The sequence below is a fragment of the Cuculus canorus genome, chromosome 17 (genome assembly GCF_017976375.1).
Source record: "Cuculus canorus isolate bCucCan1 chromosome 17, bCucCan1.pri, whole genome shotgun sequence".
Taxonomy (NCBI): domain Eukaryota; kingdom Metazoa; phylum Chordata; class Aves; order Cuculiformes; family Cuculidae; genus Cuculus; species Cuculus canorus.
The window spans coordinates 7,432,926-7,459,311 of record NC_071417.1 but is presented as its reverse complement, the minus strand read 5'-3'; the positions used below and the strand labels follow the sequence as shown (position 1 = coordinate 7,459,311).

The following is a 26,386-nucleotide window of genomic DNA, read 5'->3' as shown; positions in this document are numbered from 1 at the left end:
TGTAGGGAAAACTCAGAACAGCTTTCCAGTACCTTTCAGCCACTTTCAGGGCTCTTGATCAGGGAGTGCAGAGATAGACCAGAGGAATGGTATTCAGCTGAAAGAGGGGAGATTGAGGCGAGATCTTAAAAAGCAATGTTTTCCTGTGAGGGTGGGGAGGCCCTGGCCCAGGTTGCCCTGAGCAGTGGTTGCCCCATCCCTGGAGGGGTTCCACGGCAGGTTGATGGGGCTTGGAGCAACTTGATCCAGTGGGAGATGTCCCTGCCCATGGCAGGGAGTGGGACTGAATGGGCTTTGATGTCCCTTTTGACTCAAACCACTCCATGATTCTGTGATTCTATGACTTGGGGCAGTCCTCGCAGGTGGCTGTCTGAGAGCATCCTGCTACTGTCAGGTGTGTCTTTTAGCTGACAATTTCCTTCCTTTCCTGCAGGATGTGAAACTGGGCCGTGGTGCAGGAGAATTGCTCACAAGCATCTCACATACTCTGAGTCACAGCTTGGGTACCCCTGTGTCAAAGGAGTCAGGGAGTGATGCTCCTTGTTGCAGGTGATGTGTGCCCATCATCTACATCAGTAGCAAGGTCTCCGGGTTAACAAAACCTACTCCGGCTGCTCTTTGGAGGTTACTGCTCCTTCTCATGGATCTGGTGGGCTGTGTAAAGCACTGGCCTGTCTGCATCGTAGTTTCCCTGGCCTTTTCTGCAAGGTGGATATGTTCAACTGCATCTCTCTGGTTTTGTATTTAATTGCAGCATAGACTGGATTTCTCGTCATTCCTTTTGGCATACATCCTGGATTAAAGTGGACTGCGAGAGGATTTCAGGAATGCTTAGTGCTCTTGCTGTAGTGAAAGTTTGGTGCAGTCGCTTGCGGGCTCAATGCTAACCGCTGGGTCGAACCGCACGGTCGAAGCCAATAGCCAAGAAAAGCGCCCTGCTGAGATGCGCGGGTCCTGTCATTTTACATCTTGTGGTGATTCAGTTTTTGGCAGGATGTTCTTCAAAACAGAAAGAAAAAAGTCTGAAAGGAAGAAGGAGCTGTTTTAATGGAGTTTAGTGCTTGTGCCGGAGGCTGAACGCTCCTTTCTGCGCAGCAAAACTGTGCGGTCCAGAGAAGCACAGGGTGATGAGGAGATGCTGCTGGCTTTCACCTTTCCAAAGAGGCTGCTGTGTTCTGCAACCAGCGTAAAAACCTCGTGTCTCACCAGGCTGCGAAGACAATCACAGAATCATAGAATCACTTGGTGGGCAAAGACCTTTGAGATCATCAAGTCCAGCTATTCCTGTCCACTATTAAACCATCCCTGAGCACCTCATCCACCCATCTTCTAAACACCTCCAGGGATGGGGACTCTACCACCTCCCTGGGCAGCCTCTGCCAGTGCCCGAGAACCCTTTCCGTGAAGAAATTTTTTCTGATGTTAATAGCAACTCCTACCTGTTTTTTAAAAAAACCCTACTCTTTAGTTCTTGAAAGGAGTTTTTTTCCATATGTGTGGGCTTGGATTTGTAATGGCACATCCTACTGATGGCTTTTCCAAAAAACAGAGAAGCTACAGCCTGAGCCTTTTCTTTCTGCTGGGTTGGAATCTTGGAGTCAAGAACCTTAAATCACTTTTTTGGCAACAGCTGGTTCTGCTGATACAGAAGAGTAAACATAGATGGAAAAGTGAAGTTCTTAATTCCACTGCGTTTGTCAGCAGTAGGAACAAATGCAATCTTGTGGTGATGCAGGGGTGTCAGTAGCTGCATTAGGTCGATGATCAAAACTCACAGCAGTGCCGACAACCAGTGGGAAATCTCCGTCAGCTTGGATGACTCAGGTCTGTCCCGGAGAATGAGTGCAGGGTGGTTTTTGTAGCCCTTAAGCTTCTCTTGTAGTAAGAAGGGAGCATTTTAGGGGAAATATAAGAAATTATTGTTGCTAACACGAACCTGACTGTTTTGCAGCTTTCTGGGTCCCATATTGATTACTTTATTATCTAAGCTCTATTGGAGTACTTCACATGGTGAGTCCAGTCACCGTTATCACTGGAGCGCCTTAGTCAGTGGTCTTGCCTTTACTCTGAAATAACTGACTGTGCCGTGAAGGAAACCCCTCTGCATCACTCCTTCATTTCCCCTCTAGTGTTCTGATGCTGGTGGAAAATTAGGCTTGAGAGAGAACAGACAAATTAGGCGTTTGCCGATGGAGTTAATGCATTGGTAGTTGTTCCGTGCTATCAAACCACCAGCTCTGCACTTCCTGCTGGGGCAGAGCACAGACTTCGCTGCACAGGACTGGTCCAGTTCCTAGGCTGTGTAGGTGATGAGCCAAGCTCTCAGTATTGCTGGGACAGGAATTTTCCACATTTCTCACTGAATATGAGCTAGTTCTCTGTGTTTTGGGTTTTTCTTTCCTTTGGTAGTTGTCAGTTATGAGTGGATGAATCAATAGCTTTGTTCTGACCTACGTAATGAAAACACATCTCACTTCACATCCTCCACTTGTTTCCTCATATTTTTTGAGCACGTAACTGGTAACTTGCTACAAGTTCTTACTTAATTTCTGACTTCAAGCATCACTGCATGCATGATATCCCACAGATTCCTCATCTGAGGGCACTGCAAGATTCCGGTTAGAGCCAAGAACTAAACCAACAATGTTCTGTAAACCAAAGTAATTTGAGGTAACTTGGTTCAGAAAAAAAGGTTCCTTCTGAAAGGTCTGGTTCTGTAGGAATAGGAAGAATGACAAAGTGACTGCGTTGTCATAACTTTGCTCAGACAATTGTTTTTTCACGCAGCTTCATGAAGTCTGTGTTTTTGGCAAACCAGTATTCCCGAGTGTGGGTATATTTGCCCTTAGTGATGTGCCTGGTTCCTTCAGGGTTAGACCTCGCCTTTGGGCTGTCAGAAACATTTTTGATGCTGATGAATAATTGCTGGCAATCTTAAAACACACGCCTTCTGCAGCCAAGACTATAGATAAGGAAAACTGGAGCAGAGATGAGCTGTTCCACTGGGTGTAGAAAGAAGCTGTCTTATCAGTGTTACACCCGCTGCAGTGATGGGGTGTTGATGTGAAGAAGAGATTTTTGACTCCCACAAAAAGTAAAATCTAGAACAAAATCTTCCAAGGAAATGTGAAATCCATCACTTCCATTCCAGAGTTCTTTTATGTGCCCTGTGGAAGCAAGCTTAGCAGATAACTTTCCAAATCTGAGTGTGTGTTGTTCCAGCTCTTTATGACAGCTGTATCAATAGTAGGCATGAACCAACCCTCTTGTTTTCCCTCCTTCCCGTGCGATCCCTGCAGACAGCTGTACAGAACTGGACAGCAGGTTTGCAGTGCGGGATGTGGTCTGAAACTGGCTAGCACCAATTTAATGAGATTTTCTTTTCATTTATTTTTTTACAATTTGGTTTTTGTTGAAGCTGAATTTAATATTTAAAACTTTTGTTCTCATTCTCACTCCTGTTCCTTTTGTTATTCTTCATTTACTGCTTCCCGTTGGTGGTGAATGAGGATTGATGCTCTGCAGAGAACTGGGAATCTTACCCTGCGGAGTTTTCCTTCTGTGTGCTGTGTAGTGTGGGAGTCCAACAAGTCCAACTTTAATACAAATACAATTTTATTTTGCGGCATGCTTATTTATCAAGCTGTGCTTGTTAATGGGTTATGTCTATTGCACCATGTAGGCACCTGACAGTACCTCGCTGAAGTTGCAGCATGGCAAGTCTGTAGCTTTTGCAAATTATTTTTGCCTTGATTTGGAGGGTGGAACATAGAATCAAAGAATGGTAGGGAAGTCTGGACTCAAAGGCATTTCTGGAGATCATCTGGTCCAGTTGTCTGTTAAAACTGCATCCTTAGCATCCCTGTTATTGATGGCCTCGTCAGGCTTAATCTTGAATATTTCCAGTGAGGGATGTTCCACCATTCTTGAGTCAACCCATTCCACTGTTTAATTGTTCTTATGGTAAAGAATTGTTTTGATTTCTTCAGATATTTTAATTGCAAATGCAGAAGTTGTTGTTTGTTAGAAATCTGTTTGGTGACTCATTTTTATTGCATTTTGAAGAACACGTGTACTCGGTCCTCTTCTGTTCAGTAAGGCTGATTTGACAGAGGGATATTTACTACACGAGTCCGAGCAGAAGTGTATGAAGGTTTCTCTCTCCTCACTGTTTGCCTGCGTTGTTGGGTTCCCTTATTCCACTTGAGCCATGATGCACTCCAGACCCTTCATTTTAGGAGATTAAGCAGAGAAGGAGACATCAGCATCCCAACTGAGAGGAAGACTAAAATGTAACTTAGAAACAAATGGGCAGAATAAATGGATCACTTTAGAGAAGAGGTTCTTATTTCACTTGTTACTGATCTTGTGTTGCTGTGACTGAGCACACATTCTAAACTTCGTCTATGGCTGGTGATGTTTCCATACTGCTGTGTCGCAGGAAGCCTTTCGGGAGGGGAGCAGAGGTCCTGTACTGAAGCTGCTCAGCTGCTGAGCGGAGGCGTGCACAGGATTTTGACTGTTATTTGCCAAAGGGTGGAGGAGAAAGAACAATGTTTTGTGGCTTGTGGGATTTAAAGAATTGAATTTATAATTAAGAATTCAACCAAAAAAAGTTTGGGAAGGTAGTGCTGAGTCTCAAGGACACACAACATTGAAGTTTTTTAAGACCTTCCGAGTCTTGTTATCCAGACCTGGCTTGTATTTATTAGAGCTGATGTGTTGACAGGAAAGGGGAAGAGTTGAGATCTGTTGGAGCTGTGCTATTTTGTTTTTGTTAGAACTGAAATTAGGGAATCGTAATGTAAGAAGGACATGGAGCTGTTGGAACGGGTCCAGAGGAGGGCTACAAAGATGATCGGAGGGCTGAAGCACCTTCCGTATGAGGACAGGCTGAGAGGGTTGGGCCTGTTCAGCCTGGAGAAGAGAAGGTTCAGAGAAGATCTTACAGCGACCTTCCAGTACCTGAAGGGGCTACAAGAAAGCTGGAGAGGAGCTATTTGTAAAGGCTTGTGGGGATAGGACCAGGAGGAACGGGTATAAACTGGAGAGGGGCGGAATTAGACTGGACATTAGGAAGAATTTCTTCACCATGAGAGTGGTAAGACACTGGAACAGGTTGCCCGGGGAGGTTGTGGGTGTTCCATCCCTGGAGGTGTTCAAGGCCAGGTTGGATGGGGCCTTGGGCAGCCTTATCTAGTGGGATGTTCTTGCCCATGGCAGGGGGATTGGAACTAGATGATCTTTAAAGTCCCTTCCAACCCAAACTATACTATGATACTGTGATACTATGAATCTGCTTGCGGTGTTGACTTGCTCTGTGTCTCTGTGAACTGCTAGAACTGTGTAAGATGCAGCAATGCCAGTCTGGTTTTATCCAAGCTAGCACAGACCCCAGAGCATTAGAAAAGGATCACCTTGATGTGTGTGGACATGACTGTCCTGCTTCCACACCCAAGCCAATAAATATTTGTTGGCATGATATACCATGTGGATTTAATGGCTTGAAGGTTGACGCTTGCTTGGGATCTTCACATGGTGTGAATGTACTCTTTGTCTTAGTTTTGTTATTGTTTCTGCCCCATAGGAGAACCCTATTTGTATGTAGTGTGAATTGGGAAAAAACCCAGCCCTGGGAATGGAGCACTGAAGCTGGCTCTCCCGCTGGCTGTCGTGGACGCAGGATGAAGTGTGGATGAAATACAATTGGCTGGGGTGTGAAGCCAGAGGGAAATTTATGCAAAGAAGAGATTCATGGGTGGAAATGGTTCCTCAGAGTGCTGTACCATGAATGTGATTCTAACAGTGCAGAAAAGTTATTGGAGGGCTTGGGGTGTTCAGGGAGAAGAAAGTTGCAATAGGTAAGATGGGAACTAATGAGGTGATGTATAAAGAAGAGCTGTGCGTTCCCTGCGGAAACACACAGGTGGAGCAGTGGAATGTCTTCTGGGGGGCAGGGTGTGGACAGTTTTGAGGAAAGTGATCACATTGCCAGTGGTGATTTATCCACGAGATCAGAATGAGGTTGATGGAGAAGCTGGTTTGAGTGGAGATTAAAAACTTGAAATGGTGCATTAAAAACCTGAAATCTATACAATGTGAAGAGATGAGAAGGATGCTGTTGTGGAGATCCACGAGGAGTCCAGAGGGAGAAGTGCTGGAGGGTGGACATAGAGGTAATGCTCCCAAGTTCTGGTCATGACAAGATTAGTAAACTGGCAGATATTACAATCTGTCATTGTCTTCATACGCTGTTTTGTTGGTTACTTGAAGATGAGTTCCCTCTATGTCCTGAACTGATGACTCATGTCTCTGACTTATCCTGTAGCTGAGTACTTGTGTGGATCCCGTAGATCTTCAGATTCACTGGAACAAACAGTCTAGGAACAGTTCAGCTTTGCAATGCACATGTTTTTAATTGAACGGTGCAATGTTTTTGTCAATTGTCCCTTCCTGAAACATAGGGACTTTGAGAGAGTACTCTTGGCATAGGATAATTTGTTTTGCTAATTACGCTGGTGAGATTCCAGTGTGATGCAACAAAATCCTGGGGAGTTTGTAGCCTGCAGATGTACCTCGTAAGTTCTCTGCATGTGCCAGCACAGAGCCTGCGGCACTGTTCGTTTTGCTTACTGCTTACACTGGGGTTTGCATTTGGGTTTGAGGTTTCTCATGTGCGAGATCATTTTGCCATTGCATGGTGGTTTAATATATTTAGGTCTTCTCCCGTCTTCAGTCTTCTGTGCTCCGGTGGGAAATGTGAGATAGACGTTCTGTGCCTGGCTTGTTGGGCTACAAAATGGAATCCACTGGCTGTGGTCATGTTTGTCCTTCCACAGCACTGGTAGCAGCCAGCACGGCCACGCTGGAGGAGAATTCGCCTGTGACATTGGCTTGGTTTTGTTTGCCAGCCAGCGCATTGCTCTGTTCTAGTGACTAGTTCATAGTGCAGCCTTGCTATAGTAGAAGGGTCTGCTCAGTGGGCTCAGTTCGTGTATTTAGACAAGGATTTGAGAATTTCTTTCCCTCGGGGTGAATACAACTGGTGAACGGCACGAGTCCTGTACTGAGGAGAGGAGTTCCCGTCTTATTGTTTTTCCTTATATTGACAAACTTGCCGGGGATTCCTTTTTTAGGTTCTTGCATCAGGATAGGGTTCAGAAACGTCCTTGGAAACACAGTTCATAGAATTATAGAAGGGTTTGGGTTGGAAGAGACCTTGAAGCCCATCCAGTAGGAGCTCTGCAAAGCTACACAACAGGAGTGACCATGCTTTATCATCTTGGAAGCTGTATATCAATCTGTTCATACAACAAGAGACAGAGTCCTGCAATTCTATCATGGAGAACCACAAGAACAATGAATGTGGTTAGCGGTTTGTCAGAAGGAGATGAGTGCCTTTTTAGGGGTTTCATTATTCCATTTGGGTTGAAGCCAGAGTCAAAATGATCCAGTAATTTCAGCCTCGGCAGCTTCTGCTGGCTTATAGTCTGCTGGAGGCAGGAATCAAATGATACGTCAGTCTCCATTTCAGCAAAAACTCTGCTATTGATGTGTGATATGAACCTGGAATGAGATTTACAGAAGCCATAGGCTGGTTGGTACCTTCCAGTGTTCCTGATTGCTCCATATTTTTGCAGCCATTCACAAACTTACAGAATTGTATTATGGGTTGGATTGGAAGGGACCTCAAAGCCCATCCAATTCCAACCCCTGCCATGGGCAGGGAGACCTCTCAGTGCATCTGGTTGCTCCAAGCCCCATCCAACCTGGCCTTGAACACCTCCAGGGATGAGGCATCCAAAGCTAACCTAGTCAAACCCTAATATTCTACACCACAAATAATTAACTGTCTTTAGAATTGTGTGTAATTTGCAGCTTTTTTTTTTTTTCTCTAAACATGAAGGCTGTATTCTCAGGTGTTTGGGGTAGTGCTTGGAGACAGGATGTCGGCCAGCATTGTCATGGAGAAGGAGACAAATTCACCCATTTCTTATTAAAGGTATGGAGGCACAGGCTTTGTACAGGAAAGAGAAGAAGCTCTTATTTCCAGGGACATAGCTGCAGAATGTGCTTGGTGACTGTGATCTAAAGGGCTATTCACTCTTGGAAGCTGTTACGGAATAACAGTGTTCTGGAGGAAAGCGGCAGCGGAAAGAATTTTCTGTTCCTCTTGGCCTTCTTCCAAGACATTTTCTGGACTGAAGTGGGTAGAGACGGTATTTTTCTTATGGTTGGGAAAAAAAAAAAGACCAAGCCTTTTCATCTCGTGACGGTGCATAGAAAGATCCTGAGCTGTTTGTACAGCGGTTTGTAACGCTATAACGCTTTATCCCGGCAGACAGAAATAAAAGGACAAAAGGGTGGAAGTTTTCTTTTAATCATCAGGACTTCTTTGAGGTGATAGAGTTACAGAGTAAAATGTTCCTTCCCTGTTGGCTTACGGTTTGTCTCTCTGTAATACTAACCCACTGAGAATTGGTGCGGCTCTTTTTGAAGTTATTTTAAACCTGCAGCAATGTGTACAGATTTTGTAACCTTGGATAAAAGCACCTGAGTCGTGGTTTCAGTTTTGCCCTTTCAGGCGTGTGGAAAGTGCCCCAGCACATTTCAAGGAGTTTGAACTAGAAACTTCTTAGATTTAGGGTATAGTTTCAAAGCTGAATTGATAGAGCGTACGTCAAGGGAATTGCATGAAGGGAATGATTCTCTGTTTCCTGAGATATATAATACAGATTAAAGCTTTGTGGTTACTGAAGGGATCCTGTGGACTCCTGTTGGGATTAATAATGCTGGAATATATGCCCTGCCAGTTTTGGAGAGAGTACTCTTATCCTGATTCCCTCCCCTGTTTTTATGTCTGTGTTGAACAGTTTGTCCCATCAAATGCTGAGTTTCAGGAGGGGTTCACCTTTCAGTGACAGTGCCTGTCCCAGGCTTTGAAATGGAGCTTTTGAAGGGTGAGCTGCTCATCCCTGTGAGATGATATAGGAGTGGATTGGTGACATCTTGAGAAATAATGAGTGGTGGGGAAGCAGAAACCTCTCTGTTGTGTCTGATCACCATCATGTTCCCCATATTCTGCAGTAATTGCTCAGATAACATTCCAAGATTTTGTACTCATGGAGTGCATCAAAAATATACCAAATTCTTTATGTATGCGGCCTTGTGTTCCAGTTTTTCTGGTGTACCCTAACAAATGAAAGTGTATTTCTTATAAACAAAGGTACTCAAAAGCAATTTGTATGGTTTTTTAATTCTACTGCTTGGCTAAAGGTTTGCTCTCTGATTCTCTTTCAGATGCATCCGCTCGGACTGTGTAATAGCAATGACGAGGAAGACCTGTATGAATATGGCTGGGTAGGAGTGGTGAAACTGGAACAGCCTGAACTGGAGCCTAAGCCATGCCTCACTGTCTTAGGAAAGGTAAGGGGGCAGGCTGGGGTACAGGCTACGCCTAACAATGTCTTGGAAGGGCAGGCTTCTTTCTGAGAAACATCAGCAAGAAAAAAAAACAAGAGAAAAATCCTTTTACTCCACAAAATGTTCTCATTTTGCCTGTTTTCACACTAAATGCATCAGGGAAGGATAATGTCAGAACTCAGTTGATAGAGACAGTGGTGGGGAGCTGAGTGCACACATTCCCTTTTTGAGCTCTCTAGGAACCTAAGAAAGACTTGTGCAAAACCGGCTGCTGAGCAGAAGCAGTGTTGGAGTAGAAATAGGATGAACTGCAGGTGTGATGCTAACTTGATCAAAGGAAGCTTCTTACCATAAGCAGTTTGTCCATCTTTCTTAGGTATGTAAGGAATGGATAACCTGGTCAGCCTAAGCCTATCATAAAGGCATGTGTTTAAAAGCTCAGACTAACTTAAACCAAAAGAATTTGTAAGTCCTGCCTTAAGAGAGCCAATTTAAACTCATTTCACTAAAACTGGTGAACATTTGTGTTGAGTAATGTAGTAGAAACAAAAGATTATTGCTTGTGTCTGTATGGTGGAATGCATGCATATATGGAGGAATGAATTATGATGTTCTTTTTAGTGTTGTAGTAAAGGAAAAGAAAGATAATACAGATGATATTGTGGAAAGTTTGGAATATCGTGAAGGAGAATGTAGAGAGTACTTAAAAGCTGTTTGTAGAGCTAAATTCCACGGCACACAAATCTGATACAAAGATGTATGGTTTTATTCTTATTGTTTGGTTTAGTTGTTGTGGTCTTTTTTGATTTGGCTTGTTCTGGTTTGGGGTGGTTTTTTAATTTTGTTTTTGAGGGTTTGTTTTGTTTTGTTTTTAGTAAAATCCTTGGTCAGTGTTTTCAGGCATTTCACTCCACTTGTTTATCCATGTGCTAACTGCAATTGGTAGCTGTACAGAATTTAATGTCTGTTTCCGTATAGATTTTGTAGTCGCTCATCGTCCTAGACAGGTTTATATGGTGTAATGGAAATGAAAGGGTTCTATAAAATGTATCTCCTGTTGGAGTGTCCCTGAAAACTGGCCCCGGATTGGGAGAGAGGTGTGTGTGGCAGCTGCGATTTAGCGTTGCCTTTGATCACAGTGCAGCCCTGTTTGAGGCAATGCTGCGTGCAGGCAAAGCAAAGGCCTGGGTTTTACTGATCTCATGAGCCCCTGAATAGGGCTAGAAGGGGAATGACAGAGGAAGAAGAAAGCCTTGGAAATGAAAAGGAAACCCCGTGAACCCGACCAGCATTATTGGCTGGATTTGCCTACCAGGGAGCCGCTCAGTTTCTGCCAGGCTAATTCTGCTCCAGCTTCTCTCCCCCACACCCCGACCCCACCTCCCCCCCCTCTCTTCCCTTCTTTCAGACTGTTTTTGTGTTTGAGGCATGGCTGCAATGACTTGGTTCTCAGGCTGGGAACCCACTGAGCTGTTGCCATGGTCACTGGGAAGCTCTTCGTGCCATGTGCTTCAAAGGGAACCTTTCCCCTCCTGGAATTCCTGCCTTCTCTGCATACAGCACAATGCAACTCCTTCTCCTTTGCCTGCTGGCGCATGTGCTCCGGCAGCGTGACTCTGCTCTGGAGGAAGGGAAGAGCAGGGTTCCTACAATACCTATTGCATCCCACATCCACGGTGCTACGGTGGCAGCACCTGCGTGTCTCCTGCACATTCTGACAGCAGCCCTTCTGCTCCTCTGCTGCCACACTCACTCTTGAAGCAAACAACATCTGTTAAGACAGTTGAAATACAACCCAGCAGTGCTGTTGGTACAGGATAGATAGTGAGAAAGCGCTGAAGGTTTGCTTAAAAGTAGCAGTTTTCCCCTTTCTGCCGGCTTGGGAATCCATTGGGAAGGATTTTGTTCTTGTTTCCCTTCTAGGGACTGTTGAAGGGACTCTCCTGTGTTAATAGGATGTGTGTATTTGAGGATGTGCATCTGAGTAGAACTTAACAAAGAGAGGATGTCCCTGCTACTACAGCTTCCTGTTTTCTTCAGATCAAAGGAATCTGTAAGATAAGGAAATTCCTAACAGCTTTTCCAGTAGCCATTCACTTCTTTTCCCCTTCTAAGAGTTCATTTACAGAAACACTTATACAGATACTAACTAGAAGAATCTCTTGTTTTGCTCTGTCGTCGTTATGTTTATTTTGCTTAGGTTAGGGCCAATATTGGCATAACCTGAGTTGGCATTAAACAGTCTCACTGTGATTCCTGACCCCTCATCTGACAATTTAGCTTAAACGTAAAGATTCTTACCTCATAGTCAAACGAGAGGTCGTGGGGCTATGTTGGTAGATTAGTTCCTGAATAAAAAGGGATCTGTTCTAAGACCTGAGGAGCAAGAGGGTCTGGGGGTAGTCAATTTTATTCCTTTTCTTTCAGAGTTATTGAAGGTAATAAAAAAAAAAAGGCAAATTAAACAAAATCAACTTGTACCTCTATATTTGTTTGTTAGTTGGTTGTTCTGTTTCACTGTGTGATTCCGTGAAGGTTTATGTGGCAGCATAGTGTCCAGCAGACGTAGGAACAAGTAAGAGAAGGAAGGTGGAGGGACTGCTCTTTCTGATGGCAGTGCTGGCCCAAATGCACATCAAACCACAGACTGAGAGAAGCTGTTCAGCAGTAGAGACTTAATATTGCTTGTTTTGAACTCTCAGACGTAGACAATTAAGAGGAAGATTGTTATAAAGCAGAAGAGAAGTTTCTTGAATGAGACTCTTTTGACTGTGGACGTGTTGATAGATCTACATTGCACATGCCAAGCAGGCCAAAGCTCTGATCAAAACACAAACTACATTGTTTATCAATCCTATTGTTTTGTAATGAAAAAAGAGTATGTGTTTTGAAGGGGGGTAAATAGCATCCTGGCTAGTGTTAACGACTCTGAACTTCTGAATCCCTCATGTTAAGAGCCTTCATTAACTTTCCATTTGATTTTTTCATTTCCATGATCTATTATCTTAGTGTTGCCTAAAATTAGAGTTAACTGTGAAAAGAAGTAGTATATATAATTGTAATCCCTGCCATGCATGTGTTTTTCTTACTTTATTTGTTCTAATTAATATATTGAGAAACAGAGATAATTATCATTTTCCTGAAGCACCAAAGAAGAACCAAAGTGCTGCAATATTGTTCTGATTTTCTTGCTGTTCCCCACCTCGTTATCATTTATGATGTCCAGGACACCTGGAAAATTGTTTGATCTTTAAAAAATGATGTTTGAAGTGATACTGTTACTTGTGCAAATATTTTTTTGGTCTTTGGACATTCTTGTTTCCTGTTCCCTAATGCTGGCAGTGTGATCAGACCTCTGCAGCGTACAGACACGATTTCTGGAGTTCTAATAGAGCTGCGTAGATGAGGTCAGAAGAAGAGATAATAAATATTTTTCCGGGAAGAAGCTGGGTTTTCATAATGGCAGACAGCAATAGTCAGTCCTCATGGTCTTCCTGACAGGGGCAAATGTGTATTTTTGAACAAAAAATATAAATCATATAAAGTGAAATGATATTGTCAAAAGCTTAGTGTTACTTCTGCTTCTTATCTTCTTGCCTTTTCTCCTGTCCCCAACACATTGCACTGTAACAACAAGCCTATTTTAACAGATTAAAGGGATTTGAACAGGAAAAGAAAAAGGAAGAAATATTACACATAAGGGTGTTTTCCTAGAGGATGCAGCACAAGCAGCAGTCTCATCACTGTAGTTGAAATCTTAATTTCAAATGTGCCTTTCTCATATCTTTCCTCTTTAATTCCTCTCATTCCATCACTACTTTCCACCTTAATTTCAGCCATCCCTTTGAGGAGAGAAGGGGGAAAGTTGAACATGGATAAGAGAGCTGACAAGCAAGCCAGTTAAATTCTGGAGATGGAGGAAAGGTTTGTGTTGTGCTCATATGGTGAAAGATATAAAAGGAAAGAAAAGAGCTGGATCAAAGCCAGAGAGGGGAGTACTCAAAGGAATGGACAAACAAGGGCTATGTCAGGTTATGCGGTTCAGAAGGAGGAGATCTATCAGGTTTTCATTCACGGGGGTGATGTGCCCTTTCCCTTGGCAGCTGGTGCCAGCGATCTGTCACTGTATTATTTTACCAACTTCCTTTTTGTGTTCCCTGCGCAGTTATGAAAAGCAACAGCTATTCATGAAGAAAGGCTGTCTCTTGTGTTTTGCCCTCTGGGCACTCCTTAGATCTGCTGTTGTTGGATTGATTACTTTAAATAAACGTCCACTTTTAGTGTTGAGTCCTTAGCAGTCCCCACCACCGTCTTTGCTCAGTTCCAACCAACTGTGGAGCACAGCTGCTTCTCCCTTAAGCTGAAGAAGCAGCTGCAGTTGCACAACACGTGTTACTGAAGCCTTTGTTCAGCCACAACTCCCAGAGAAATTAGTGGAAGTCCAAGCTGAGTAAAGGCTACAGAACAACTTTTTAAGATACGTCCCCCCTATCCTAGTAATACTAATATGTACGTGTTTTATGTCTCTTAAGTGTTTGGATCCTCATGATTCTGTGTACCTTGTGAGCCTCTCACACGTGAAGAGATGTTTTTATTTGACAGGCAGAATCTACCTGCTTCTCTAACAGGAGAAATGCACAATGGCAGGCGTGTTGGGAGAGCTACAGAAATGGAGTTGGAAGCAGGAGAGTGAGTGGGCAAGTAAGTGCAGCTATGTAGGAGTCTAGAAATGAGCACAAAAGAAGGCTGGCACGCAGAGTCGGAGAAATGGATCAGAAAGTGAAGAAAATAAGGAGCAGATCTGGAGGCAGGCAATGGAATTATTTAGGACTTCACAGATGAGTGACACGCCTAATTTTGGTGCACTAAGAGACAGAAGGCTTTGAAAGAAATTGGAGAACTGGGGATTGTAACCAGAGCTGCATCAGAGAACGGCGATGTCCAGAGTAAAGGATGGGCAGATACAGTCAGTAGTGGTAGGAAACAGTGGGTCGTAAGAAATTGCAGGCATAAAGTGGGATGTTTTGCAATGATTTTCCTAGGACTGAAAGGAAGGAAAGAGAAAATATAACACAAATTGTGCTTCATATCCAGCTCCTGTGAGATAATTTGCCAGAAGCTGTTTTAGTGCTCTAAACATTTTGTCTGCCTGATGACCAGGTGGATATTATTGAGGAGTGCCTGTTTGGATGATGTGATGATTTAGTGTTTGTTATAAGTTCAAGGAATCAGCAAGAAATGAGGCAAGTGATCATACTGTGAACTCAAAACGCATGTGAAGCGCGCTTTTTGGTCAGCGTAGGGACCACTTTTGGAATTCCAGCAGGTTATTTCTTGAAGATTAGAGGTGGATGTAATTTGTGATATTAATTATCTAGAGAGATTATATATGTATTATCAACATTTGCATAGCTGTTGCCTTAGAATTGCTCAATATGGATATGAAGCTCTCCCCTAAACTATTAAAAATATCCAAAGCATGGATGTATTCTAGTGCATTCATGTCTTGGTTGTTGGCCCACTGATGTTCAGTTGGTAAGTCAAGAAAAGACATCACAGACATTTAATTTTTCAGAATGCTCCAAGAACTTGGTCATCTTTGGATAGAAAAAAGACGGACCTTCGCTCCAAGCTTTGAAGAAGTGGAGGAGGGAAGGCGTTGATGAAGAGCAAAGAATGTATAGACTCTTGAGTCCATGAACAGTGTTGAAACTCCCAGAGGGTCCCTTCAGCTGACTGTGAGGGACTAATGAACCAGCCTGGCTGTTTATGGGCTGTGGTTAACCTCTTGCAAGTTAGGATTTCCTGTCGCCAGCAATGAGCTGTGACCGCCAGCACCACAGTGTTAATGATGAGGTAGGGTCTGATGAATGGCTGGACTCCAGACAGCAGCCTTCACTGGCAAAGAATCAAGTGGCTAGAAGGGGAAAAACAGTGATGTCTACAAGGGAAATAATGCAAACTCCAGAACCTATAATTCCCATGTTTAAAAAAAGAAAGGGAGAAAGAAGCTGGGGACAAATTCAAACCAAGTGAAGCTTTTATCTCTGCATTCTGAATAGAAGATTGTTCTTCAGCAAAACTGGCTGCAAAAGCCAGGCCAGTTAAAACAATATGCAGGCTGCTTGCCTCCAAGTAACCAGAAATTGTTGGCTCAGAGTAGCCTGCTCTGAGGAGCCAACCTGCTGGGAGACGTTATCCAAGCAACGGCCTGAATGTAATTCCTCCCGCTGTGGAATGGCTCTTTGGCAAATGAAGACCCTAATTAGAGATGGAAGGGTTTCTATTTTGTTTTTCTTTAATCCTTACCCTGAGGCCTCTGCAATACAGCCATGTCTCTGCTTGTGTGCAGAGAAGTTTCCAGTTTCCCTTTGTAACAAAAATCCTCCACCTTTTTTATTCTTTTTCCCCTTCTTTCTCTTCTCTCTTTTCTTTTTTTTTTTTCTTTTTTTTCTTTTTTTTTTTTTTTGTAAGAATCAACAAACTGACAACAAGGGCCCACCACAGTCTGGGACCTTGAAACTAATCTAGTCCAAACCCAAGGATCACTGCTTGAAAGAAAGTCCAGGTCATCTTGCATTAGCCGGCCTGTGGAACGTTGCTAGATAACTGCAATACTGACCCACCTCACATCTCTTTACCACTGAACTTACTACACAAGATGATTCTTGTGGTGGAGGGGGAGAATTATCTGGGTTGGCTGTAGTGGTATTTGATAGTATATGATGCTTCAATTCATAATTTCCAAAATACACTCACCTGTGACTGCTCTATTTTGGAGGTAACTCTACGTAGGAATTCTATTGCCCTGAAAAATGCTTAAAGACTTAGAAATCACCACAGCATCATTGTGTCACAGCATCAGTGGTCATGAATGCATCCACCCGCTTCTTCCTGAGCGTGCTGGGATGTCCATCAGTGTTGCCTGTTCCCCTCCGTGCTCGCCTTTCTCCATTCCCGCATCTGGCCCGTTGTGGGATAGCCAAAGGCAGGATTTTGGGGATGGAGTCCCACAGCTCCAAGATGTGTCACAAAAGATTTGCAACCAGCAGGCTTCCCTGTGTTCAGGATTAAATAAATGTCTTTTTCATGTTGTTTCTGCTTGGTCTACACTCGGAGCTGATCACAAGGTTTCTCCCTAACCGCAGGAAGGAGAGACTTTTTTTCCTTCCTCACTTTAACTATCTGAGAACCTCTTAGGACTGAGTGCTTTGCATCCCATTGGTACATATTGTCACTGTGATTCTATACTGCGTAAGGTGAGATTTTTCTTGAAGTACATGGATTTTCCAGTTTTTAATTTTTTTTACAGAGATGTACCATTTTTAAAATTATAATCATATTTAGTTTATATTTCTAAATTAAAAAATACCGCTTTGCATTTTCTCTTTCTATACTTCCTAATTGATAAAGCAACTGTCATAATGCCATATAATGCAGTATCGATAGGGCATGTATATAAAACATCCCAAAGTACCAGAGAAGTTGACTTGGGTATTCCAGTCAGGAAAGGGTTTGATGCCGGTGGGATACTCAGGGATTTGACTGTCTTTTTGTGATATATCCTGCCTTTGCTTTCAGGCAGAAAGCTAAAAGTTCCTTTTTTGTTGCCTCAGAAAAGCTTTGAAATGCCATCCTACTTATGGCTTGGCTTCACGTGGTTTCTGGAATTGCTGGGGAATTGTACATTAACAGGGCGGAGGCATCAATTGGTTAATCAGTAACCGCTGTTGTTTGCAGAGCAGATGATGTCCTTTTCTCCTTCCTCCTCTGCCCTGTGGCCCGGCTCTCCAGCTCCACGGGTGATGCAAGGGGCAAGGTGGTTTGGGTGATTGAGCCTGATAGCGGCATGGGAAAGAGAAGGGAATGCCTGTCGTGTTCAGGTGGTGTCTGTATCACCTGTGGCTCTGAGAGAAAAGGAGGATTTGTGGTGTGCCAGGTGTAGTGAGAAGGTGCATCTGACAGTGCTGTGGGGTTTGTGAAGGCTCTCGGTGGTGAGCAGAGTGCAGCAGGCTTCCGCTGGAGTCTTTGCCTGTGGCTGATACTCCACGCTTTTGCAAGTACAGTTATGAGTCTGTGGGGTTTATTCTGCTAATGAGATAACATCATATTTTCTTTTCCCCGAGAGCAGCTGCTGCTAACTAAATATACTGTGGATAGTCAAATGTCAATAGGAAACACACAACCGCGCTCACTTTAGCAGATAGTGTTCCAAATGCGTTTTCAAAATCATCTGAATAGTAATATCCACTGGAACTGACATTTTAGCAGCCAGTATAGCAGTGCTCTTAAACGTAAGGAATAAAGCAAGACTCTAGACCTTTTCATTGAAAGTCACGTTCCTTGGAGTCACAGAGCATGCAAGTCACTTGCTACTGAGTGTGGCTTATGTTACCAATAGGCTGTGTGAGGGGCTGACCACTTGTTTCAGAGGACCAAAGACAGTTGATGAAAGCATTAGCTATAAAAAAGATTTCCCTTCACACCACTTGCGTAATCCTACTCTTCTGGCAGGTTAATGATCACTGACTGCACAGTGTGGGGAGTTCTGACCTGGAATATTGAATCCGATGGGCTGAGTTAAACAGAAAATATGCCTTTGAGTTCAATGATTTTTAGTTCATAGAGAAACTGACTGGAAAAAACTCAAGAACTGACAGAGGGAATACAAGTTCGGTCAGGCTGGCTTTTTTCTCAGCTAAATAAGGATGTATAAACCAATTTTCTTGACTAGTCTCTTTGACAATCCCTGCACAGAGATAGAGCAACTCAATTATCATGTTTTCTGCCCCCGGAAGCATAAGATAAAAAAAGGAAAAGAAGAAGAAAGGGAAGAGGAAAAGGCCACAATTATTCCTGTGGGAGCTTTGCTGTTGCCCTCAGTTCTGACTGAAAGCAGTGTTCTGCTTTTGGGATCTGCAGAACTGTCTTCATCCTTACTCTTCTGCTTCTCGTCTTATTTGTTTTGGAGGACCAGTACATGCTGGCACTTGATGGAAAAGGTTTGGGATGGTTTGCTAAGGGCAGTTCACTGGCATCTGCGCTGGTTGCTACTTAAAGCATTGCCCAATATCCCCTTCCCCATATTTATAGTTTTCTTGACCCAGATAATGAATCAGCTCCCTCATGTACCACATACCATAGTTATAATTAATTTTTTGTTATTTACTGTGCACTAAATCCCAAGAAGAGAATTCCTAGAGTTGGACTAATCATCCAAGTAATTGAGGAAGACAGATACGTAGTTCTTAATGTGCAAGTACTTGTAAGAACACAATGTTAAAACAGCAGGATATATCTGTGGGTTTACACGGGCAGCCAATACTCTCAAGGCATCTTTTTCTCCGTTTAGTCCTTCAGTTTTATCTAGGATTTCAACTTAAAAAAGGAAGCAAATTTGTAAGTAGTCATCAGGCTCCACCAACAGCTGGTTTCAACATAAGGAATTAAGATACTATCTTAATAAATGTGTAGTGCATTACTATGTTGGTGTAAATGGCAGGGCTAGAAGTGATCAATGGACTTTGAGTTCCCCACGTGTGGTTCCTCATCTGTAATGTGTTGACTCTGTGCAACCATTAGATGAGTGTCCTGTCCTCGTACTTGAATACAGCTGTATATTGTGAGGGAATGCTAACTCTGGCACAGTTTAATGAATGAAGGCTAGTGTTGGCATGATTTTTCTCTTGAACAGGGACTTTATTAGGCAGGTTTTCTTCTTATGTTGGTTTCTCCACTGTTGCATAACAACTAACATATTAATTGGAGTGAAGCCATGCTAGGGAGCAGAGGAGGAGATGCTTGCAGTTGTCATATCTGCAAGCTTGTAAGGTGCTGGATGTCAGCAAGTGGCTGACCTTCTTACTGTTCTAGTGGCAGTGCACTGGTGCACTGATCATCTGGTCCCTCGAGTGGGAAATTTGTCTCATCAAGGAAGTTGTTGCTTCCCTATTGTATTAGCCTGGTCCACAGGAAGAGAGTGCAGAGCTCTTCAAATCTGTCTGGTGTTCTTTGAGGTGATAATTAAGACTTCCTCAGGCCTGGAGATGAGAAGAGACACTTTCTTCATGCTCCTGTCACATGTGTCTCCTCTCATCTCTCTAGATTACAGGGCTTAGTAAATTGTTCCAAATTTTAATCTGGGACAGTATTTAATGTTCATCTTATTGGTAATGGTTACCAACAGTGAGCTCATAAAAAGTAGGTCTCTAAAATACCCTCTAAAATAATTTGTCATCAGCCTTCTCCATGAGCTGTGACTCTCTCTGTGCAAAGTAAACCACAACAGAAACACAGATGAGGCCAATATTATGTGTTTGCTAGAAAAATCCTTTTAAAATATGTAATAAACGCACTATATCCTTCTGTTTGCATTTTTCTTTGAGTGTAAAGTGGTCAAATGTATTCTTCAGCAGAGGGCTTCTAATGAAGTCCTAGGCTGGTGGTGTGTAAGGAACTAAGGAAGGGCAAATTCGAAGGTGAGTCTGTATCCTTGATCATTTTAGTGACTTTAGAGGTGCCTGCATCCAACACTCAACTAGAGAAGACAGTCAGATACCTACCATGTGTTTGAATGGAGTCTTGCAACTGGCATGTCTCTTCTTAATGCTCATTTACAAAAAAAAAAAATTAAGGTATCATTTGAAAAGACTCCTAAAGTGGCTAAAATTCTTAATAATAGTTAAACTCAAGGTGCATGTTCTCTCTGTTTTATGATATAGGCAAGCACTAATGTTTGTTGATTATTTTAACAGCATTCTTCATGGGCTGGATTACCTTCATCTGCTGTTATAGTCTTCCCTACTGAACAGATGTCTTAACCTGAGTGACAATCTTAAATAATAAAGTTAACTGTAAAGGGTGGGCCAAATAAGCAAACCAAAAGATATGGACCTTTTTGCGTTTTCTCTGCGGTCCCTTGGTCATGACCGGGATCAGTACACACTATGAGACTTCCCCCAGCCACAGCTTGCACCTGCCTAGGAAGCTGGGGCTGTATTTCAGGGCACATCTTCCCTTCTGTACCAGCGTACCTTTTATCTATCTTTTGATGCTACTATCTCATCCTAAGAAATTCAGTCCCATTATACAGCCCTGGATTTGGTGCATTTTGGGCAGAATCATTCAATGCTTTCTTGCATTTTATTCTGGTCTGCTGATTTTGGTCAAATCTGTAGATTGAACAAGGACTGTGAGACTGGCAAGGCAATTATTTTTATTCTTCTGAGCATACTGCAATATGGATCTAATAGGTTAGACACTTGTCTGTCTCTTTTATTTTCAGCGTATTCATGCTAGCTATTCTGTTAGTTTTGTAGTATCATTAATGCACAAGACAGTAGATTTTTTTTTAAGCTTGGGTTTTTGGCTTTCTAAGGGGAAACACTGCTGACTTGCTCGATTGTTCCACGCCTGGCTTATGATTAACTGAAATGTCTTTGAACCACTTCTAAGCAGAGACAAAGAAGAAAAAAATTCAATAGAAACTGCTATGAAAACTTGAAAATAATAATTTTAAATTATACCCATATTAAAAAAAATCCAGTAGCTACGCTTAATTTCCTTACCAACAAGAATATGGATTTATATGCAGTTCTGAGCTAAGCTGATTTTGCGTGTACTTTCAAAAGGTAAAAAATAGCAGAACTTGAAACCAGTACACAAAAAAAAAGTAGCCCAAATGGAGCCTGAATCTGCATACATGTAAAATCTGTACTTGTGAAGTGTGTATTGGGATACAGCTTCCAGCATTTGCTGCTGTGATAGTTGCGATACCTTGCTGCAAAGTGTTCAGTGCAGGTATGGACCGAAATTCTCTGCACTTTATTTACTCGTTTTGTCACTCCACTTGGGTAGGATAAATTTCAAATACAGACACTGTTCCTCATCAGGTGGTTTGCTGTGCCTGTATCACCACTCCATGAGGTTATCATACTCTAAATGGACCTCTTCCTGTTTCTACGCCCTTTCAACAATTCTAAAGTTTTATTCTTCCACTCTAATTGTGCTGCATAGGCTGCTTCTACATCCACTGAAAATGCTTGTTGTTGCTCTTCTCCTTGGCCCATGCCTCTGGCAATACTGTAGATGCACTTATTGAGGCACTCGGGAATGGGCTGTGAAAGGAATTTGTACAAGTTGTCACTGCTCAGAAGATCTGAAAACCAGAACTGGAGACTTTTTTTCACTCCTCCTCTAAGTGTCCAGATCTGTGAGTGTCTTTCTACTGCGTTGCGGTCGGTATTGATGGGGCCTAAAGGCAGGGTTAGTATGTGTGAAAGGAACTTTAACTTCATCAAAGCAATCTCTTAAGTTCATACAACGAACAGTGTGAAATATGGGCTATAATTGTCTTACACGGGTTCCTCGTTGGGGGAGCACGCAGTCAGGGAGCTGATTAGAGCTTATACAAGGAAAGAGGGCTGCCGTGTGAGGAGCATGAGCCTTCTTCATATTGCAGGGATTACCACGTAGGATGAGGTCAAGAGATGGATACTGGAGGCCTCCTTGGTTTTATAACAGATTTCCACATTTGGAACTTCATTCCTAAAAATACAAGAAGAGACGGAGATACTTTTTTTTCTTTTTCAGCTGTATACTCGCAGATTTTTGTTAGGTCTCCCTTGCTGACCAGCTGTGTTCTACCAGAAATAGTTAGACAGGATTTCTTTGAAGTAAGGCAGTTCCCAGCCACAGCACTTAGACATAGTAGCATAGGCTGCAAGTGCAAACCATTGTTATTTTCACACTGCCATTACCTATAACGCAAGGGGGAAATGCCAATTAATTACAGTCAGTTGCCCCTTGTAAAAAAAAAGTATCTCTCTTCCACCCCGATTAGAATAATTTCAGAGAGTGAGTTAAGGTTGTGCCAGGTGACTTGTCTCTGTCTTGTAAAGACCTACTTCAACCTAACCTATGTTTTGTGTCTTACTATGTTTGTGCTTAAGATCAAGAGAATTTTGGAATTGCTGGTACGGGGCTTGCTGAAGATTGTTCTCATTCCCAGCCTGGCTTCTAGAACGTAGGCACTCTTTGTGCTCTCTGTGGCAGTGGTCTTGCACCTTTTTCTGTGTTTCTGCATGTAGTTTGATTTACACAGAGCGTATGTAACTTCCCAGGAGCTCCAGTCAGGATGTGGGAGCACTTTACAGCAAAAGTAAAAGTTACGATGGTGGTGATTGTGTGTGGTGGCCATGTGAAGTGAGTGGGTCAGAGTCTGTAGCTTTGGTAGCTGTGTGGGCTTCCAGATTGTGAGTGCATGGGAAGATCAGGAATAATTTGAATTACTAAAAGTGCGGTTATCAGTTTGGTTTGGTTTTCTTTACTCTATGAAAAAAAAGGGAAGAATACTGGTATGTAGTGATAGTCATTTATTTTAAACCACAGAAAAGAAATCATCCCGGAGAGGGATATGCCTGGCACCTTCCCTGTTCTCTGTCAGCTGGGAATTGCATTGGAGAAGTACTGTCTGTTTGGCGGGTGTACTGTAAAGCTAAAGAGTGCACAACTGTGTTTTCTCCCTCCTCACCCAACATTTGGCTTTATTTTCTATCCAAGTTTTGGCCACTTTGCTTAGAAAAGCAGTTGAGGGGCAGTCTGTGAATGCTGCAGAGCTCATGATGGAGAGTCATAGGCCTGTCACAGACTGGCGTTACTGTAGAATTATGGAATCATAGAATGGTTTGCACTGGAAGGGACCATGAAGGTCATTCAGTCCAGCCCCCCTGCAGTAAGCACCACTGTGCATGCCTGTGAAGGGTGCTTTCTAGAGAAGCCTGAGTGTGCTTTCACCTCAGGGCCATGGCAATGGAGAATGTGAAGCAGATTCCTTTTAACTTTCCCTCCCCAGCAGCTACTCGTGATTAGCCAGGTGTGCTGACTTCAAAGGGGACAAATACCTGCTGGGCTGGGAACCAGACCTCACTTGGGAGCTGGTTTCCCTCCTGCTGTCTGATGGGCTTGGTTGATTTAAGATAGATAAGACTAGAGCAAAGAGAGTGACCTATAGGTGCTCAAACTCTCATCTCTGTACTGGCCAACATTCTTTTGAGAAAACACTGAGGGATGTTTCATAATTTATCATTTTCATATGTTTCTTTCATATCTTAATTTGGGTTCAGGTTGTGCTAGTCGCTGTGAAGAGCCCGTGTCCTCTTTTCACTACGGTTATGATGGTAGCTGTCATCGCTGGGAGAATTACTTGCATTCTGCATCCAACAAAAGCGTTAACAGCTTTGAAAAGTTACTGGGAATGTTTGCTCTGTGGAGCCATTGAGCAACATTGGTATGGACACACAGAGGCACTGTGGCAGAAACTGGTAAAAATACCGTGTCTAATCCTCAGTGGATAAAATACTGTTTTCTCTATCCCAGAGGATTTTAGTATGTTGTAACATCTCCTCTGTGCTGTTGGTAACTCCAGGTTTGGACTGTGAATTCAATGAAAAGCATTGATGAAAAGCCGTGCACTTAAATAGGTCTGATCTTCTCTGCATAAGAAGTGTTGTGTGCAACAGCTCTGACCTCTAATGGTCAGAAACAGCAATATTCTCTGAGGCGCTTTTTTGCAAGGATTGCAAAGGATATGCTAGAGTTTGTCAGGACTGTGAAAATGACAATGGAAAGGTGTAAAGAACCTGGTCTACATTTATTTTTTACACTAGTGAGCATGTCCCTCTCCTCCAAATCAGAAGCAAGATTGTTTTTAATGGTGTTTCCAAGTGACATGGACAAAAAGAAGATAATTGAATTTTTATAAGTTCTTTGAAGTCTGTAGAGAGTCTAAATCTCTTTTAAATTCCTTTACAATCTTGTTGAAGGAGGAGTTTGAGAAGAAAGGGGCAGAGAGATTGTTGAAGCTTGAGTGAACTACATTCCATGTTGGTTTAGGAACTCCTGTGTTTATGATTACGCTCTTTGTTTTAACTACTCAGAAACACAAAATGTTATGTTTGCTCTCTGGAGATGAGGATAGGGAGTAATTCTTGAGGTACGAAGTCATCTTTTGGGGTGGGACTGAGGATGTTGTCTTTCTTATTGCAGGCAAAACGAGCAGTGCAGCGAGGAGCCACAGCGGTCATCTTTGATGTCTCTGAAAACCCAGATGCCATTGATCAGGTATGAAGGAGAGAGCCTGGTTCTATTACAGCCCCTGTTGGGTTTTTTTGCGGTTGCTGAGGCAAGACTTGAGAGCGTACAAGTCTTGGAACACACCTTCTGTAAGACACGCAGCTACTGACCCTGGGTAATGTGGTGCTGTGGTTTTCCTTCTCCTCTTCTGGCAGACAAGAAACAGTGGAGGTGTTGATCGTACAGTAGAAAGAGAAAAGTTGGGGAAATTATATTTTTCTTCTAGCCTTTGCTGGAATCCAGAATCCAGGTCTGGAATTCAGGTTTTGAGAAAGGATGGAAGCAAGTTTTTTGTAGGCCATTATCTAATCAAAGATTCTTTGCCAGCTCTGTGTACAAAACACAGGGTGTTTGGCCCTGCCCAGCTTGTGATCGATAGTATTGCTGAGCAGCTGCTATTTTTGAGGTTGCAAAATGGCTTTCAAACCTGGTTCTAAGCAAGATTTTTACAAAACTTACAAATGTTTCTTTCTTGTTTTCAGCTGATGATTTCTGGCTTACATATTTTGTGGACAAGCAGGGTTTTTCTTTTTTTTGGGGTGTCTCAGTACAACTTCCCTCTTTTCATTTGAAGTGGGTGAGATAATAGTTCTGTGAAATGCTTTGACAAAATCCTCCTGGCCAATTCTGACTTATTTGAGTAGAGAGAAGAAACAAGCACAAAAATAGTCTGTATTTGGTTTACTTTTGTTTTGTCTTGAAACAAATCTGCTCTTTCTGCTACAGCAGAAGCAACTGAAGCTGAATGTTTTTTTGTGAAGCCTGAATTTCTTGGGGAAAAGAGGGACCATAAATGTTTACATTAAAAAGAGCTGGCTTTGATTCTGAACTGAGCATCTGTTGGACAAAGGAATGCAGAGCCTGTGCAATGGATGCTTTGAGAGTTGTGCTCTGCGTGTGCATCAAGGCTACAGCCTTGATCTTGCAAACTTTCTCAGGGATATTTTTTCCCATTTTATACACAGAAAAATTATCTGCACAAAGATGTAATCTGTCTTTGCCCAATTTTTTTTGCAGTGTTACAGCTTCCAGTTACTCTCAGCCACCCTGCTCTGAACTTGTGAAGCTGAGTTACTGCCTCTTGCTCTCTTCCTTCTGCCAGCAATAGCTGTCCTTCCTTGATTCGTGGTAGTGAACTGGGTGCTCCTGTCCCTAATAGCTGGGAAACTAGTCTAGTGGATGAGAGGGTGCTTTGGGTGTAGCAGTAAAATGGAAGGAGGTTGGTGGCGTGTAGCCACAGCTGACAAAGTAGGCTCTGTGCGAGGGCAGAGCAGCAGCCTATGCAAACACTCACAAAGCAGAGAGGAGTGCCTAGACCTGGCTTCCAGGCTCCTTAGCCTAAGAGTTATGATTGTCTCTAGATCCTTGTGTTTCAGTCATTTTGATTCTCAGCCAAAGTCTTCAGAACCCTTGACAGCAGGGGATACTAATTAGTCTTTAAAATCAGTACTGTTTTGGCACTTAAAATGGAATTGTGGAAAACAATGACGGATGACAGTGGAGGCAAAGCTGACAGGAGTTAATCTGAGTATCTGATTCAAATGGAATTATCTTAAGACACTGAGGGGAGCTGTTTAGGAAGCTTTTCTGGGTATGCTTGGTACCAAGCGATGGGACAACTAAGGGAGAGGGCTTTGAAATGAGGAGGGGAGTATTACGAGAGGCGATCCTTCCTGTCAGTGAGGGAGCAGAAATAGGAAGCAGGCCTGACTAGGGGAAGGATTGTCCTCAAACGATTCGGCAGCAGAATTGCTACCAAATGAAAAGGCTTTACATACAGATTTTGTGGGTTTTAGTCCCATTGATCTGAGTGTCTTTTCCTGTAGACTAA

General features: G+C 42.9%; 1 protein-coding gene across 1 annotated transcript in view; it reads left to right on the top strand.

The window, feature by feature from the left end:
- The window catches only part of ZNRF3 (zinc and ring finger 3), a 78,603-nt gene that overhangs the window by 37,356 nt on the left and 14,861 nt on the right, over positions 1–26,386 (top strand). Inside the window, exons 2-3 of the mRNA XM_054082441.1 lie at positions 9,301–9,426; positions 24,469–24,543. Of these exons, the coding sequence (XP_053938416.1) occupies positions 9,301–9,426; positions 24,469–24,543 (201 nt within the window). The remainder of the gene's footprint in view (positions 1–9,300; positions 9,427–24,468; positions 24,544–26,386) is intronic.